Source organism: Dendrobates tinctorius, unplaced genomic scaffold (assembly GCF_039654945.1).
Source record: "Dendrobates tinctorius isolate UK_male_01 unplaced genomic scaffold, ASM3965494v1 ptg000029l, whole genome shotgun sequence".
NCBI lineage: Eukaryota > Metazoa > Chordata > Amphibia > Anura > Dendrobatidae > Dendrobates > Dendrobates tinctorius.
In genome coordinates, this window is record NW_027361697.1 from 716,564 (window position 1) to 732,727 (window position 16,164).

The 16,164-nt window shown below is 42.9% G+C and overlaps 1 protein-coding gene across 5 annotated transcripts in view; it reads right to left on the minus strand.

Annotated features, from left to right (window-relative positions):
- The window catches only part of ASTN1 (astrotactin 1), a 577,374-nt gene that overhangs the window by 19,627 nt on the left and 541,583 nt on the right, over positions 1–16,164 (minus strand). For 3 of the 5 annotated variants that reach the window (XM_073571288.1, XM_073571289.1, XM_073571287.1), the window contains 3 exons: positions 3,758–3,921; positions 2,651–2,786; positions 2,027–2,127 (listed from right to left, as the gene is read on the minus strand). In XM_073571288.1, the coding sequence (XP_073427389.1) occupies positions 2,027–2,127; positions 2,651–2,786; positions 3,758–3,921 (401 nt within the window). The remainder of the gene's footprint in view (positions 1–2,026; positions 2,128–2,650; positions 2,787–3,757; positions 3,922–16,164) is intronic. The other 2 variants (XM_073571291.1, XM_073571290.1) reach the window with 1 other exon arrangement.

Consider the following 16,164-nt stretch of genomic DNA (forward strand, 5'->3'; position numbering starts at 1 on the left):
TATATTTTCTGATGCATTTTATATGTATTTTTTTCTTTTAACATCGTCTACCTATTAATTTATTTACAGCGCAGAGCATTTCATTATAAAATATGCACAAGATGGTGGGAAGCCTGTCATGCTTCTAAGTAAGTATCTCGAAGTCTACTGTATATTAGTACCAAGAAGACCAATATTGATATAAAAAAAGAAGAGTGCTGAACTTTATAGAGTCCGATGTATAAGTATACTGAAATCACGGCCATTCCCTTAGTTGTTATTTTGAATTTCTAAGAGAAGAAATCACGTAATTATCCATAATATATTTCTTTCTAGATGCCAAAAAAACACATGTATGTTGTCATAGGAAGGCATATAGCCAAAGGCGTAACTCGAAGCTCCGCGCATCAATGCAAAATCTGTAAAAGAGCCCTTATCTACGATGCACTATTTATGGTGGTGGTATTTTTCTATGTGGCGGAGGGGCTTTTGAGACCTGGATTTCCTCTATTTGATGGTTGAAATATAGCAGCGCGGGAATCTGGTGTTTTTTTCCCTTGTTGGGATCTCTTCCTTGAATAAATCAGCTTAGAAGATCATTTTGAAAAAGAGAGATAAATAATGGTTAAAAAACCTGTATCAGAACAAAATCACTGACGGATCACTTGTAACTCATTCTACAGCCTGTTATGTTCTGTGATACACCCAGGTTGTAGAAACCAAACCAACCAAATATTATAATGACATTCACTTGAATCAAAGCTTTTCATTGAAGAAATTCATGTATTCAAGTAAACAAAATGCCCTTGAAGGTGTCACTATTACAGATGGTCTGAATTTATTCACATTTCCCATTCCATCGGCCAAAACAATATTCTGTGAACATTAAAAAATTACAGAAACACCTATAAATCACCAAATAAAATAACACATAAGTCAATAATTATCATTATAGTGAACAAAATAAATGCTCTGTAAAAGAGCGTGGAAACCACTCAGACACCAGAAAAGCCAAAAGTGGAACCCCAAAACATTGGACTAACGGGAATGCCAGACAAATAGATGTTCAGATAAAATTGCCTTTATTACATAGAAATGGCAAATGGTAGCACTACAACAGAAACATGTGCCCGTACTAGGAATATACAGAAAGACACAAAAGTACAAGAGAATAAAAAATATTAATTATAGAAAATATTTGCCAAAAATATCAGCAAAAAAAATAAACAGAAAAAAATGACGACCAAAGAAAAAACCAAATATACACATATATATATATATATATATAATATACAATATAAATATATAAATAATTATAATAACATAAATGAGGCCATAAATAGATGTTCCACCAGAAAGGAATTGCACCAGGATTCATATATCATAAAAAGGTGAGAAGTCATAAAAGGGTAAAATTTACACCAATAATTAAATAAAAAAATAAAAAAAGGGGGGCAATATATGCCCAAAAGCAGGATCAAGTGGTAGTGGCAAATACACAAAAATAACCATAAGCTTAATTCATGGATGTGAAAAAGTAAATTCACACTAGTGCAAAAACAATTAAAGTGCAATGGTGCAGCGCACACAAAGAGATATATAAGAGAGGGAAATGCAACTCATAAAGTGCATAATGTGCAAAGATAGAAATGCAGGAACTATAAAAAGGGGCCTGTACCTTTAAGGTCTGCCGGTCCTAGTGAGGGCACACCCCGACGCACGTTTCAGAATGGGTTCATCTGTCAATATTCTGTGACTGCTCTATGTGAGAAGGAGTACCTCCACTAACCTGCTGACCACTGTGACTTTTCTTATGATTTGCCGGCCTGGCGCGACGTCATATGTGCATCACGCCACAACGTTGTCGTAAGGCCAGGAAGCTAATCAAAAGAAGAGCCGGATAAGAGGCAGCACTTAGTCTACCATGGTGTGACCAGAAACCAATATCATGGCCGATGGTATTGGATGTGTGAATCGATTCGCACCAACTGTAGTTGACATCCTTTAAAGATCCCATTTTCTTAGATTAAAAAAAAAAAATCTTTACCTTGAGACTTGACATCATCCACCTCTGGACATGGCATTCGCACAGTCACGTGGCTCGGCTCAGAACGTCTACCTGTATTATCAACTCCCCAAAGTGTGAACCTAATCAAGCCGGGAGACAAGACTATTTTATTTTGATCAATGCACAAGACGTTTCTAAAGTCAGGGAAGAACAGGAATTAAGCTTCTAAACCTGTCTAGGATAAAGACCACAAATTATATTACCAGCTACAATATACAGAGAGAAACCCTAAGGCACGGTGCAAAGCTTATCATACTTTGGCCAAACTACGACCTCAACGTGAATAGATATTACCAAAGATGATTAAAATGGGAGTAATAAGAAAAGATTAATTTACCAAACCGGGGTTATTAAGGGGCCCATAAGTCCTAAGGCAACAGAATGTCACCTGTTAAATAATACAGGGACTATTAATAGCAAAATCTATTAACCTTTTTTCCCACAATGCTCCATAATAATTCACTTCACTGATTCACTTTACTAATGTTAAAGATGGTCAATTTAAATGAAAATAGAATCAGAGGACTTTCACCGGCAGAGTCTGACTCCATTATACCCCTGATAATCAAATAACATTATGGAGCAGCGGAGGATAGCTCTCACGTGTAAGAAGTGTCAGACTCCAAGCAGCGGACCACGATCGATATAGCGGAAGAGTGTTTGTCAGGGACTTGGGCTGGCATCACACATGGAGATTTTGCTCCTGAGATTATATCTTCAACAAAACTTAAGACAGTCACTGATAACGAAATAAAAAATATAGAAAATAAGTGGTACAATATTAATCTAGAATATAAAAGATGTAAATGCAATGTATATAATACACCAGCTGAAGTTAATATATTAGAATCTCTACCAGATATAGCAGATAAATATTAATTCTGAAAAAAAATGTACACACTTGCTTAGAGTTTTTTTTTGTAAGACTGACCTGAACGATAAATGGGTGGAGTTTATGTAAAGGTATAACCCATGTACCCCTGAGGAAGCATGATTAGCAGCGAAACATGTCCAGATGACTTGTATGCTAGGTTTTAATTGTTTTGGTGGATATTTCTAGCACAAGGATCAGGTCTGATTTTGAACTGCTGATACTTTTGCTCTTGGTGAGATAAGCCGCTGATATGTCTGGCAGGGATTCTCTCCTTGAGAACACAGGGAAGCTCAGTAGGGAGAGTGCTACTGTTTGCTGGGGAGCCAAGAGGAATACAGCTGAAGGATTGGTTGATCTATCATTCTTCTGACAGCTGTCTATTCTAAATGGATTGATGAGAAAATGGAAAACGGTCTTAGGAGCGCAGGAAAGAGACTCTGATAAGAGATGGGTTTAAACCACAACGCGTTTCGACGGAGGATCCGTCTTCATCAGGTGGTTTATACCCATCTTTTGTCTGAGTATCTTTTCTGCGCTCCTAAGACCGTTTTCCATTTTCTCATTGCTCCTATCCTCCATTGGAGGTTTTCGGCTGGAGCTGCGGTGGAGACCTGACATCCTTGTCTGCCCCTGGGTTGCTTCCTAAGCGCTCCTCTATGACCGCTTATCACTGACTCTTATTCTAAATCGATGGCTTTATTGACTTAATCTCCAGTAATCTAGCAAATTATCAAACAAATGTAATACGTCAGATATTAAGTGTTTAACTTCATTGGTTTCACTTATCATTAGTTATCTAAAAATAATGTGATTTATATTGAAAGAACTCTTCTCACCGTCACTGTTACCTGTTTCCATTTTGGAATGGTCCAGTTTGTCAGTAACCTTCTCCTGGCTAATGAGATAATCGACTATTCTCGCTCCGATTGGGGATTCATAATGCATCCATTCAAGGACCAGGAGGGAACTGCTGGGCTCCTGCAGCATAGATAGGTGTAACCTATGGGGACGTAACAAAGGGTCTTGAATCCTGACAGATTCATATGGTGTATTTATATAGCAGCAGACATGTTATCCTGAACACAGCGCCTACTACTTGGGAGTACGTGGCGTGCCTACACTATTTATGTGGCGTGCTGCTCACACACTTAGTATAGCATTTACGAGCGCCTTTGGCTGTTAAGATAATGGCTGCTACATCTGTAAATTTCACTAATAATTAATATCATCATTAAAGGTCTACTATCGTATAAAGTGTTGGCACAGGGCAAGAAAATGTTATCGATTTGTAATTAATGGGGGGCAGCAGTTTTGAGAGTAAAGTAGATGCACTACTTTTTTAACCTTGCGTTTCCTTTATTTATTTATTGTTTATATTGTATATTACTGACACATTTCACATCCCATTAGGGATCATAATTAAAATTCCCTGACGAAGTAAAAAGGACCAGGTGATTGTGCTCCCGTCAAGACTGAATGGGGCAAATGGATCCAAGGAGTAGAGATAAAGCAAAAGTTAGATAAAAATTGACTTTTATTTAAAAAAAAACACTATGTGCTTGGACTGCATCCAGCCTTCCTCAGGTGCATATACAATGGTCATGTCATATAGTCAGTAAACCTCTCACATAAAATGGGCTGAGTTATCAAGTAGCAACATTTTTTGTTTTCTTGTTTTGCTGATTGATAACTCTGCCCATCTTATGTGAGAGATGTATATGAGCCTGCTATATGACTATTTGCTATACACCTGAGGAAGGCTGGATGCAGGCGAAACACATAGAGTTTTTTTAAGCAAACTTTTTATTATTACTAGTTTTTGTTTGTTTTGTCCGTTCTCATTGGATCCACTTGCTCCATTCCATTTTGATCTCGGGGTCCATCTTATGGGCCATTTCACTTCACTAAGGTCTGCCAGAACTCCCTATGGAGGATATTTCTACAGTACACCAGGGTGGCTGCGCCCATTGGAGTCCAATATTGTGCAATTTGGAATTTTGCTCACAGCACAATTTTTGCAGATGAAAACATTTTCACAATTGGTTTTATACTTTAAAAATACTACCCTCAGAATGCTTCCTTTCTCTCATTTTTTCCACTTAGGAAATTCCATACATTGGTATAATTAAAATTCCTTAACAGTAAAGGCCCCGTTACACATAACGATGTCCCAGGGATCCCACCAACGATCCGACATGATGGGATCGCTGGGACATCATTAGGCTGATTGCTGCTGAGCTGTCACAAGACAGCCACTCCAGCGATCAGGACCAGCGAGCAAGCTGGTTTCTAATGTAAACATCGGGTATCCAGGAGCCGCGGCTCTTGGATACCCGCTGTTTACTTTGGAAACCGGCTCCTGGATACCTGCTGTTTACATAAGAAACCAGCGTCGCTGATCGCTGGTCTCTTGCTGCCACACGCAACGATGCATGCTGGCCAGCGGGAGACCAGTGATCGAAAAATGGCCCAGGCCGATCGAGCACGATCAGCGATAACCGGCAGGGGGGCCGGTCACTGATCCCCGTCACACACAGCGATCTCACTGGCGAGATCGCTGTGGCGTTACAAAATCAGTGATCTCGCACGCAAGATCACTGTGTGTGACGGGGCCTTAAGTCTTTAGGAGTGTTGGAGAAAACCAGATTTTCCGAAAAACAAAACAAAACAAGCACGATGTAACTGTACATGGGATAAAGAAGAGTTAAGGATTAAATAATAACTTGGATTCTGTTATTGATTAAAGCCATTGCTGTTTTTACCAAACTTAGCAAAGTAATTAATGTAATTTGGCTTTTATTAAGTAGGCCCTACGGAGTGATACAATTCATTGCACTGACAACTATGGTCGATCAGCTATCTACCAGCTCTTACATCTTGAGCCACCAAAAAAAAAAAAAAAATCCAATCTTCACATTTTTTTTATTAGAAATCTATAGACACTTTCTTTTGATCAATATTCATGTTTCTGATCAGTAAATCAGCTGATAGTATACACGGAACAGTTATTGGCCTCACGTCATGAAATATTCAACTCTGCAGTCCAGTAATTCTGTCCAGTGCTAAGACCAACAATGGCGGCAGAAAATGTAGAACAGAAGGTGAAGGCAAAGAGCTGCACGCAGTCAACCTAGATTTATGTTTTGGCCTTTCTGACTATAGGGTTCTCCTCTTTGGACACTCCCTACTTGATAGACGGGCTCCTTGACAATAAGCTGATGCAAAGATCCTCAGTGATCGTTAGTGGAGCACCCTTTCAATAAGTGCTTCATTTCCTTACAGTGCCCCTTACAGGTGAAATAATGTATTGCACAATGCCCACTCATATCAGTGAATGATCACTATAAAACAGGATAGTCTTTTTTAGCGTCTCTTCAATCTGGCCAAGTGAAGAGGATCTTGACAAAGAACTCCCATTATTGATTTTAAAATTAATCTTTCACCAGATTTCATTATCCAAAATTACATGGGCACATATTGTTCCTCTGTGCTCCTCCAATTAATAAAAAGCAATTTTCCTATAGACTCTTCTAGAATCTCTGAGAAAAGAACATAGAACAGAAGTATACTTCCCTACAAGCATTACTTCTGGGGTGAGAAAGCTTAATACAGAGGCTCATAGAGCACCATGGGTAGAAATACCATATGTGCAACCTGTTTAGCTTCACATAGACAAAGTAGCACAGAGGCAACTATCACCTTAAAGGGAACCTGTCACCTCGTTTTTCAGGTATAAGCTGCAGCCACTGCCTTTCAAGGCTTATCTACAGCATTCTGTAATAATGTAGATAAGCCCCCGACTGAACCTGAAAGATAAGAAAAACAAGTTTTATTATACTCACCGGGGGGCGGTCCGGTCCGATGGGAGTCGCAGGTCCGGGTCCGGCCTCCCATCTTCATGCGATGTCGTCATCTTCCTTGCTTCGTGTCGTGGCTCCTGTGCAGGTGAACTGATCTGCCCTGTTGAGGACAGTGCCAAGTACTGCAGTGTGCAGGCACCGGACCTCTCTGACCTTTCCCGGCGCCTGCGCACTGCAGTACTTGGCTTTGCCCTCAACAGTGCAGATCAGTTCACCTGCACAGGAGCTACGACACAAAGTAAAGAAGACCGGACCACCCCTGGGCGAGTATAATAAAACTATCTTTCAGGTTATATCGGGGGCTTATCTACAAAATTCTAGAATGCTGTAGATAAGCCCCGAAAGGCAGTGGCCACAGCTTATAGCTGAAAAACGAGGCGACAGGTTCCCTTTAAAAGGAATCTGTTACCAGGTTTTTGCTACCTAATTTGTCAGCAGCATAAAGTAGGGGCAAATACCCTGAGTCTAACCATGTGTCACTTGCTGGGCTACTTTATGTAGTTTTCATAAAAGCACAGTTTTATCGGTAGAAAACTAGTAATAATAATCTTTAACAATAATCTTTTTTATACAGCGCTAACATATTCCGCAGCGCTTTACAGTTTGCACACATTATTATCGCTGTCCCTGATGGGGCTCCCAATCTAAATTCCCTATCAGAATGTCTTTGGAATGTGGGAGGAAACCGAAGAACCCAGAGGAAACCCACGCAAACACGGGGAGGACATACAAACTCCTTGAAGATGTTGTCGTTGGTGGGATTTGAACCAAGGACTCCAGCTCTGCAATGCTAACCAATGAGTCACTGTGCTGCCCTAGTAAACCTGCTGCCAGATAATAAACCCACCACTGATTGACAGCTTTCTGCCTATGTACAGCATACACAGAAAACTGCCAGTCAATGGTGTGGGTGAGCTTATACACAACTTAGCAGTCAGAGAACTGGTTGATCTGCAGCAGAGAAAAGAGGGATTTTATCAAAACTGCAGCACTCATTAAAGTAAGTGATACATCTCTGGAATCAAGGTCTCTGCCCCTATATCATGGTGCTCTTAGATGGGGAGCAAAAACCTGATGACAGATTCACTTTAAAGATAGCTTCTACTAAGACCTACACTATGTTGGAATACTTTGAGCCATAAAGCAAAATTTGCTCTTAAGCCTTAGATACATGATATGTCTCACCAGGAAAACAGATTGCCTACCGCACTTCTCCGGTCACATTATTGAAGAGTCTTTGCAGTTACATTTTTTTATTGACTTACCATATTTGTAATGATTTGAGCTTATGAATCAGTGACACAACCCTATAGATCAGATTATGGAGCAGAGAGAGCGCTTTATAGCACATGAAACATACAGAGGGTAGGCGCGCGGCGCGCAGCTTACTAAATTGGTTTAGCAAGCTGCGATCCATAACTTAATAAAAAAAAGAAAATTATTACTCATATCCCACAAAGCTCAGAGATGTGTGAAGCCGAACATGAGACTGGGAACTGTGGAAACATAATTATCAATAAAATATGTTTTATTGCATCACATAAAAGATGAGACAGCGACAAACAATATCCTGTTATGGAAACGAGAGCTGTGAGTCGCCAGCAGTGTGAGCAGGGACTAAAGATGACAGTGATCTGTGAAAGGTGATGTGGAGAGGCAAAAGGGGTCTACAGGAGTTAGCCAAAAGTATGGTAAAATGAGCTAAGGTCAGCTGGCACCAGATTTCTGCCCATAGCTCAGTCCACCATATAGCTGTCATGCCTCAGGATTCGATCCGGCAGTCTTCTGGTTGTCTGCCGGCATCTCTATCAGCAGACCAACTGGAGATCCTGTCGCTGTCCAGGTGCTGATTACTCTTTGCCTTTAGTCTACTCCTTTCTTACAGCAGGTGTTTTCCATTTGCTATTTGGCCTATCCGATCACTCTGCAGGGCCTTCCATTTAAACCTCACTGCTTCCTCTGTTCACTACTGGCGCTGGCTTACAACTATCCAATTTGGTGTTCAAAGAGTAATCCTTATTTGTGACAGTCAGTAGGTGTTTACTCTCTGAGTTTTTTTGGTAGTATGTGTATTCCCTTATCTGCTCCCTTTTGGTTGGTCACTCCTGCTGTTCTCCTGGTTTCCACTTTGTTGTTTCTTTAGCCTTTTTGTATGAGTTGAGTTTCCATTAATTCCAGTCTGTTTCCCCTGTATGTCTGGTTTATGCTATCCGTTTCACTTCAGTCCCATACCTCCCTGGATGGACGAGGAATTTGTTCAGTGTGCATTCAGGAGCACAGTAAGGTCAGAGACCCAGGCCTTTCTACCTTAAAGAGTACCCTGGGGACAGGGATAGTGAAGGTTCCAGCTCCAGGGACAGCTGCAGACCCCTCTTCCTTGCTTGAGACCAGCACATCTTGACAATAGCAAGTTGGTTGACACGTGTTTAAAGGCTGATGATTGCTGAGGGTCAATTACTGTACTTTGACCCCCATGGATCACAAAAAAGGGGCCTAAGGTTCCCTGCAGTATTGAGCAGTGTGACCACCACTGCGTTCATGTGACGCTTACTACTATTCTCCTCACACAGGGACTTTTGATATCTCATTCTTGGAATTGGTGGACCCTCTGTCATTATACATTTATCATCCATCCTGTGGATGTTAGTAATGGGACAATCTCTTAATTGTTCGGTCCCTCTACACTTTGCATATCTCCTAATTGACATAGGTAGATGTGCCCCCCACATGAGCTACGCCTTTCCCCTGGTAGCCATGCTTTCCATGCAGGGACCAGGCAGCTTTAGAACTTTATTGCCCTGTAGAATAGCCCTATATCTGCAGGTTACTAACATTTGGGAACATGACAGAATCCTTTTAAAGATTCGATCAGCCAGAGAACAAGGATTTCCTTTTTTGATTGACTGATCATAATATTTACACAAAAATTCTTTTCAAATGCTTGTTTGGTCAATTATCATGTAAAAATTGGTCTTTACAGAAACATTTTGAAAGGTTATTCGTCATCAGAAAATTACTTATTTTTTAATAAGGTTTTTGTGTTATATGTATTTTTTATTTTTGGGGGCATTTTTTTTTTCATTTCATGATCTTTATTAATAAGCAAAATTAGTAAACTTGCAATTTTCAAATTGGCCACTGGGGCTTTTTTAGACTCATACTTCTTGTCATTTCAGTAAGAGTTTACAGCAGTTTCCTAATCATCAGAGGCAGGAACACCTCTAAATACTGTTGATGACATAGGATCCATCAACCACATTAGCTAATGTCACATCACAGCGTGACTATGCTCCCCTCCCTTCATAATGACCATTGCACTCGCTCATTAGATGCATCAATACAAAAGACAGGATCTAAGTTTGTTCACCATGGTTAAAGTATATGTGAATTTTCTGAAACAACAGACAAATTACAAGATTTCTAATTTTTATTTTTAATAAGGATTGTGATTTAAAAATCCCCATTGCCAACAAAGGGTCATCTTCGGACCTTTCCAGTCATTTAAAGCTTTAAATAGAAATTGTCTAGCCCCACCGGCACTATGGATAGACAGCTTTCTGCCTACACTGTGCATAGGTGGAAAGACGCCTGTCAACGGTGTGAGTGGAGATATCTGAAGCTTGTGAATATGGAGGTCTACCTAGTAGGAGATCATCACTGAGAGTTCTAGCAGAGCTGCAGTAGAAACAAACTTTTTTTTTAATAAAAACAACAGCAAAAAAGTGAGACTGAACGGGAATGAGAGTTTTGGTCCCTTCTTTATGCTGCTTTAAGATGGGGCTAACACGGATGAGATTCCCTTTAGAATTTCATGTGGCCATTTAAGTGAAGAGAAATTGATCATATTTATTAGTTTGGGGTTTGACTCGACCCTCCATAACATCTAAAGTAGAGTTGAGCGAAACGGCTGGGTCAATTTCAAAAGTCGCCGACTTTTGCAAAAGTCGGGTTTCATGAAACGAAACCCGACCATAGCGTGAGGTCGGCCACGAGGTCGGCGACCAGAGCGCGAAAGTCGCATTTCAAAAGATGCTTCCAGCGCCCTTTTTCAGCCAATGATGGAGGACGCACACTGTGGGCAACGCGATGACATATGCAGCGGTCACCACCATCTTTGAGAAGGGCATGCAAGGCTTGCTTTGTGTGGCGTCACAGGGGCTATAAAAGGGCGTGCACGCCGACCGCCATCTTACTTCTGCCGATCTCAGAATAGGGAGAGCTGCTGCTGATTCTGTAGGGAGAGTGTTAGGCAGGGAAGAAGATACAAAAAACTGCTTCTGCTGCTAGCGATTTTGCCTGTACAACACACCAGTTAGTGTGCAGTGCAAGGGGAGGCTATATTTTGGTGCATCAGCTCTGTTGGTTATTAGGCTGCCTTATAAGGCTCCCTGATAGCTGCATTGCTGTTTTCACACTGCTGTGCAAACTGCTTTTTTAAAAGCAAAAATACTTTTCATCCTCTTTTTTGCCCAGTTACCAAGCGTTCATTTTTCCACACTTTTGTGTGCAGCAGTCCTGCTTATTAGGCTGCCTGCTGCCATACTTGGGACTGAGAGCATCATTGTCAGCTTGCTAAAATCTTTAGGGAGATTCAAATTCTCCCCAGTCCTATATAGACATTTTATACACCATCCAATTTCAGCCTGTTATATTGAGGTGTAATCTACACTGGGCCTGAGATATTAGTTCAATGTCCTCAAGTCTGTAGGGAGATTCAAATTCTCCCCAATACTATATACATTACACCTTGCACCTTGTTTTACAGTACCATATTGCTAGTGGTATTTTGGGTACATTTTCCCAAAAATGAGGAAGTGGCTGGTGGAAGAGGCCGTGGAATTGGGCGGGGGTTGCCAGCTGGAAATGATGGTGTTGGTGGTGGTGGTGGATCTGCTGGTAGTGGCAAAAGCACAATAGCACCTAATGCAGGAGGTATTGAGCCTGCGTCATTGTCTGGCTCCACAAGGCCTCGAAGGCTCCCTTTTCTGGGAGTAGGTAAACCGCTTTTAAAGTCGGAGCTTCAGGAACAAGTTTTGGCTTACATTGCTGACACAACCTCCAGCTCTATCGCCTCCTCTTCTGAACTTTCAAAAAATAAAAGCACTGAGTCGTCATTGGAGGCTCATGGTCAGGAACCACACCTTTCCTTGTGTCCTTCACCCCTACCAAAAGTAAAGGATGCGGCAGGCCACACTACAGATTACTCCATGGAGCTCTTTTCACATACCATGCCTGGGTTATCAAGTCAAATCGTGAATTACCCAGTCCAAGAAGAATCTGACATGGAGTGCACTGATGCACAGCCACTGCTAGATTTATCTGCTGGTATATTCACTCAGAGCACTACATTGTCCTCGCAGTGTACTGAGCCAGAATCTGACCCTGATGAAACTCAGGTGCCCCTTCCCGCATACTATACCACCTTACATGGTGACACAGAGGAAGGTGCACATGACATTGAAGAGGAGGTGATGGATGACCCAGTTGTTGACCCAGATTGGCATCCATTGGGGGAAGAGGGTGCCGCTGCCGATAGCTCAGAAGAGGAGGAGCATCCGCAGCAGGCATCGACATTGCAACAGCTGTTATCTGGCAGGCCCGGAGCAGTCCAAAAACGGGTTACAAAAACGAAAAGAGTTGCAGGACAGCTAGGCCAGACGGTCAAATTAGCACAGCGTGCAAGGCCTCAAAATGTCTTCCATAGTAGGAAGAGTGCAGTGTGGCACTTTTTTGAACAAAATCCTAATGATCAGGCAAAGGTTATCTGTAAGAAGTGCGCAAAGACATTTAGCCGAGGGAAAAATCTGAGAAATTTGAATACCAGTTGCATGCTTAGACATTTAACCACCATGCACTTGCAAGCGTGGACGGACTACCAAACCTCACGTGCCACATGTGCAACTGCTCCCAATGAAGTTGTCAGCAACGCTACATCGCTTCCCCCACTGTAAACCCACCGGTTAGCACACCACCAGCAGCAAATGTTGAGGTGTCGTTGTAAGGCCTAAGCAGTCAGGGAATCACAATGTTATTGCTACGAAAGACTGAATCTAGGCCATCAGAAAGAACACCAACTCCATCACCATCATCAACCTTCTCTCAGTCCGCCATGTCCACCACTAGTTCCATCATATGCAGCTCTCAAGTCCAGCTCACCCTACCAGAGACTATGAGTAGGACAAGAAAGTACTCATCCTCTCTTCCGCGTACACTGGGTTTGAACGCCTACATTGCCAAACTAATCTCATTAGAGATGATGCCCTACCGGTTGGTTGAAAGCGAAGCTTTCTGCGAACTCATGGCCTACGCAGTACCACACTATGACCTACCCTGTCGGCACTTCTTTTCTCGCAAAGCCATCCCAGCCCTCCACCTACATGTGAAAGACCGCATTGTCCATGCACTCAAGCAATCAGTGAGTGGAAAGGTGCACCTCACAACAGATGCATGGTCCAGTCGGCATGGCCAGGGCCATTACGTGTCCATCACTGCGCACTGGGTTAATGTGGTGGATGCAGGGTCCACAGGGGACAGCGGCGGTGGGACAGTGCTGCCTAGCCCACGGTATAGGAAACAGTTGGCTGTAGGCGTTTGACCCTCCTCCTCCTCCAGAAGTGAAAGCTCATCCACAGAGCGCAGTCGCACGAGCACTCCATCCGCAGCTGCCAGTGTTGCACACGAGGTGTCCCACTATCGAACAGCTAGTGGTAAGCGTCAGCAGGCTGTGTTGAAGATGACGTGTTTGGGTGACAGACACACCGCGGAGGTACTGGCCGACTACTTGCAGCGACAAACTGAGTCATGGCTGGGCAGTCTACATCTTGAGGCAGGCAAGGTAGTTAGTGATAACGGCCGGAATTTTGTGGCAGCCATAGCCCTTTCAAAACTCCGACACATACCTTGCCTGGCTCACACCTTGAACCTGGTGGTGCAGTGCTTCCTCAATAATTATCCAGAGTTAACAGGCCTGCTCCAGAAGGTCCGAAGACTGTGCTCGCACATCTGCTGGTCGCCCGTACACTCCAGTCGTATGAAGAAGCTGCAGCGATTGCTCCAACTTCCCAAGCACCGCCTCATGTAGATTTGCCAGAAAGTGCTCCTCCACCCAGCACTCGCAGTGCATCATTGACACCTGGAACATTGGCAAACATGTCAGATTATGCCTTGCAGATCCTAAAAAGGGACCCTCGAATTGCCAAAATGATGAACGATGACGACTACTGGTTGGCCAGCAGCCTGGATCCAGGCTATAAAGGCAAATTCCAAAACATCATGCCACAGGAGAACCTTGACCCAATATTGGCTAACAAACAAGCAACTTTGGTAAACCGTTTGTTTGAGGCATTCCCATCACACAGCAGCGGTGATGATTCTCCAACAAGCCGTAGGGGGCAACATGGAAGAGGTGCTCGTGGTGCACACATCAGAAGTGGCGTTGGAGACAGGGGTTTCATGACCATGTTGTAGACTGATTCTTCAAGTCCCGCTTACATGACTGGTAAAACTGCATCGATTGATGACAGGAGACAGCAGTTGTCAACTATGGTTACAAACTGCTTCTCATCCCATATCGATGTTCTCCCTCACAGGTCATTCCCCTTTGACTATTGGGCCTCTAAACTGGACGCCTGGCCTGAATTGGCACAATATGCCTTACAGGAGCTCGCTTGCCTTGCTGCTAGTGTGCTATCGGAAAGAGTCTTCAGTGCAGCTGGCTCAATCCTGACAGAAAAAAGGATCTGTCTGTCGACCCAAAATGTTGATGATCTAACCTTCATTAAAATGAACCATGCATGGGTTTCAAAGGAATTTGTCCCACCTTCCCCTGATGACACATAGGTTGCCAGAAAAATGGCTCGCTTTTGTCCTCCTCTTCCTCGGACTTCTCCAATTCCTCCATTTGCAGCTGCTGAACGTCCAACATCAACATATGCCATTTTTTAAACCTCCCTAACTGGGCTGCCTCCCCCCCCATGGCCGAGGTCACCACCTAGCGCATGCAACCATGCGAGTGCCATTGCCCTGGACAGGTGGGTGGGCCGACTCTTGGGCGCCGGCACTGGCACAGGGTCCTTCATAGTGCAATCAAGTGTCTCTGATGGTGGGGGGTGCACACCCAACATCAGACACACCGGCGTACTATGAGGGGCCCAGTGCCAGTACCGACGCCCACGAGTGGGCCCCCCTTGCTTGGGCAGGGCCCCAGCATTTGCAATATTTACCTCTCCCTGCTCCTCCGCTGTGTAGTCTGGGCTGTCAAATGCTTCACTGGGACTGCCACTACAAATTTGGTGAACTGATAGATGATGGTTAAGACGTAGCTATGCCCTGTTCTGCTGTCCAAGCTCTAGCTTCAGATGATCAATGGCTTCCATTTCTTATGGACGTCGACTCACAATGAGATGCAGTGGTGGTTTATCATCAGCTTTCACAGTTTTCCTACTCACAGACGTGTGACATTCCTGCCCACATTTTTAAATGTGCTCTCTCATGCCAATCCAATAGAATCGCCTACAGCCTGTGGCTTCTGTCTTTTGCACTCCAAAGTTACCTGACAGATCATGATAGGCAGTGAGGACCATGTCTACATCTCTCCCTGTGATCAAAATTTGATGACGATGAGTAACGGTGATGGGATCAACGGTACTGCGATACAGGAACCCTTTCTTCACAAAGAACTGTTTTCGCTGTCTCCACACACAAAGTAATTGAGGGTCAGCATCGCCTCTGAAAATTCTCCCAGGAGTTTTTCCCCTGATTAGTAATTCCTAAATTTCTGCAATCACTCGACTTTATGTCTGTACTTTTATCCATCTCGTTTCCTCTTGCGGAGAGTCTGGACTGTCTTACTGAGACAGAAATATATATGAAGATTTAAAAATACCCCAACAGTGTATACTGGTGTACGCTTCAAAAACATTTCCTTTTTTCTACTTTTTAGATTGTTGTCTAATACATACTGAGGCTGTGAGTGTCTTTTTTGGACTCCGGAAATAAAGTCGGAGATTTTAAATGTTTAAACTATGCTATATATACCTGTTATTCGGTGATACTGTACCCTTTCTCAACTTTCTGCAATCTTGTCGAATCCATACTGTGCCTGAGACCGTCTGAGTCTGCCTCCTGATTACAGATGAGTGGTGTTTGAGTGGAACTGTTGGCCAAGTTCAAATTCTAGCTGTTTTGGGTGGTGTTAGATCCGTTCGTCGAACTACAACACTTTGATTAAAATTCGGCTGTTCGAGTTTCCGTTCAAGAACGTTTCGTTAAACAAAAGTGTATCTTTTTTTCACATTAATAATGGTTTTCAATGACAATAGACAGTTTTAGGGCATAGTAGCGGTGTCTGGTAACCAGCGATGTAGTACACCTGTGAAGGAGCT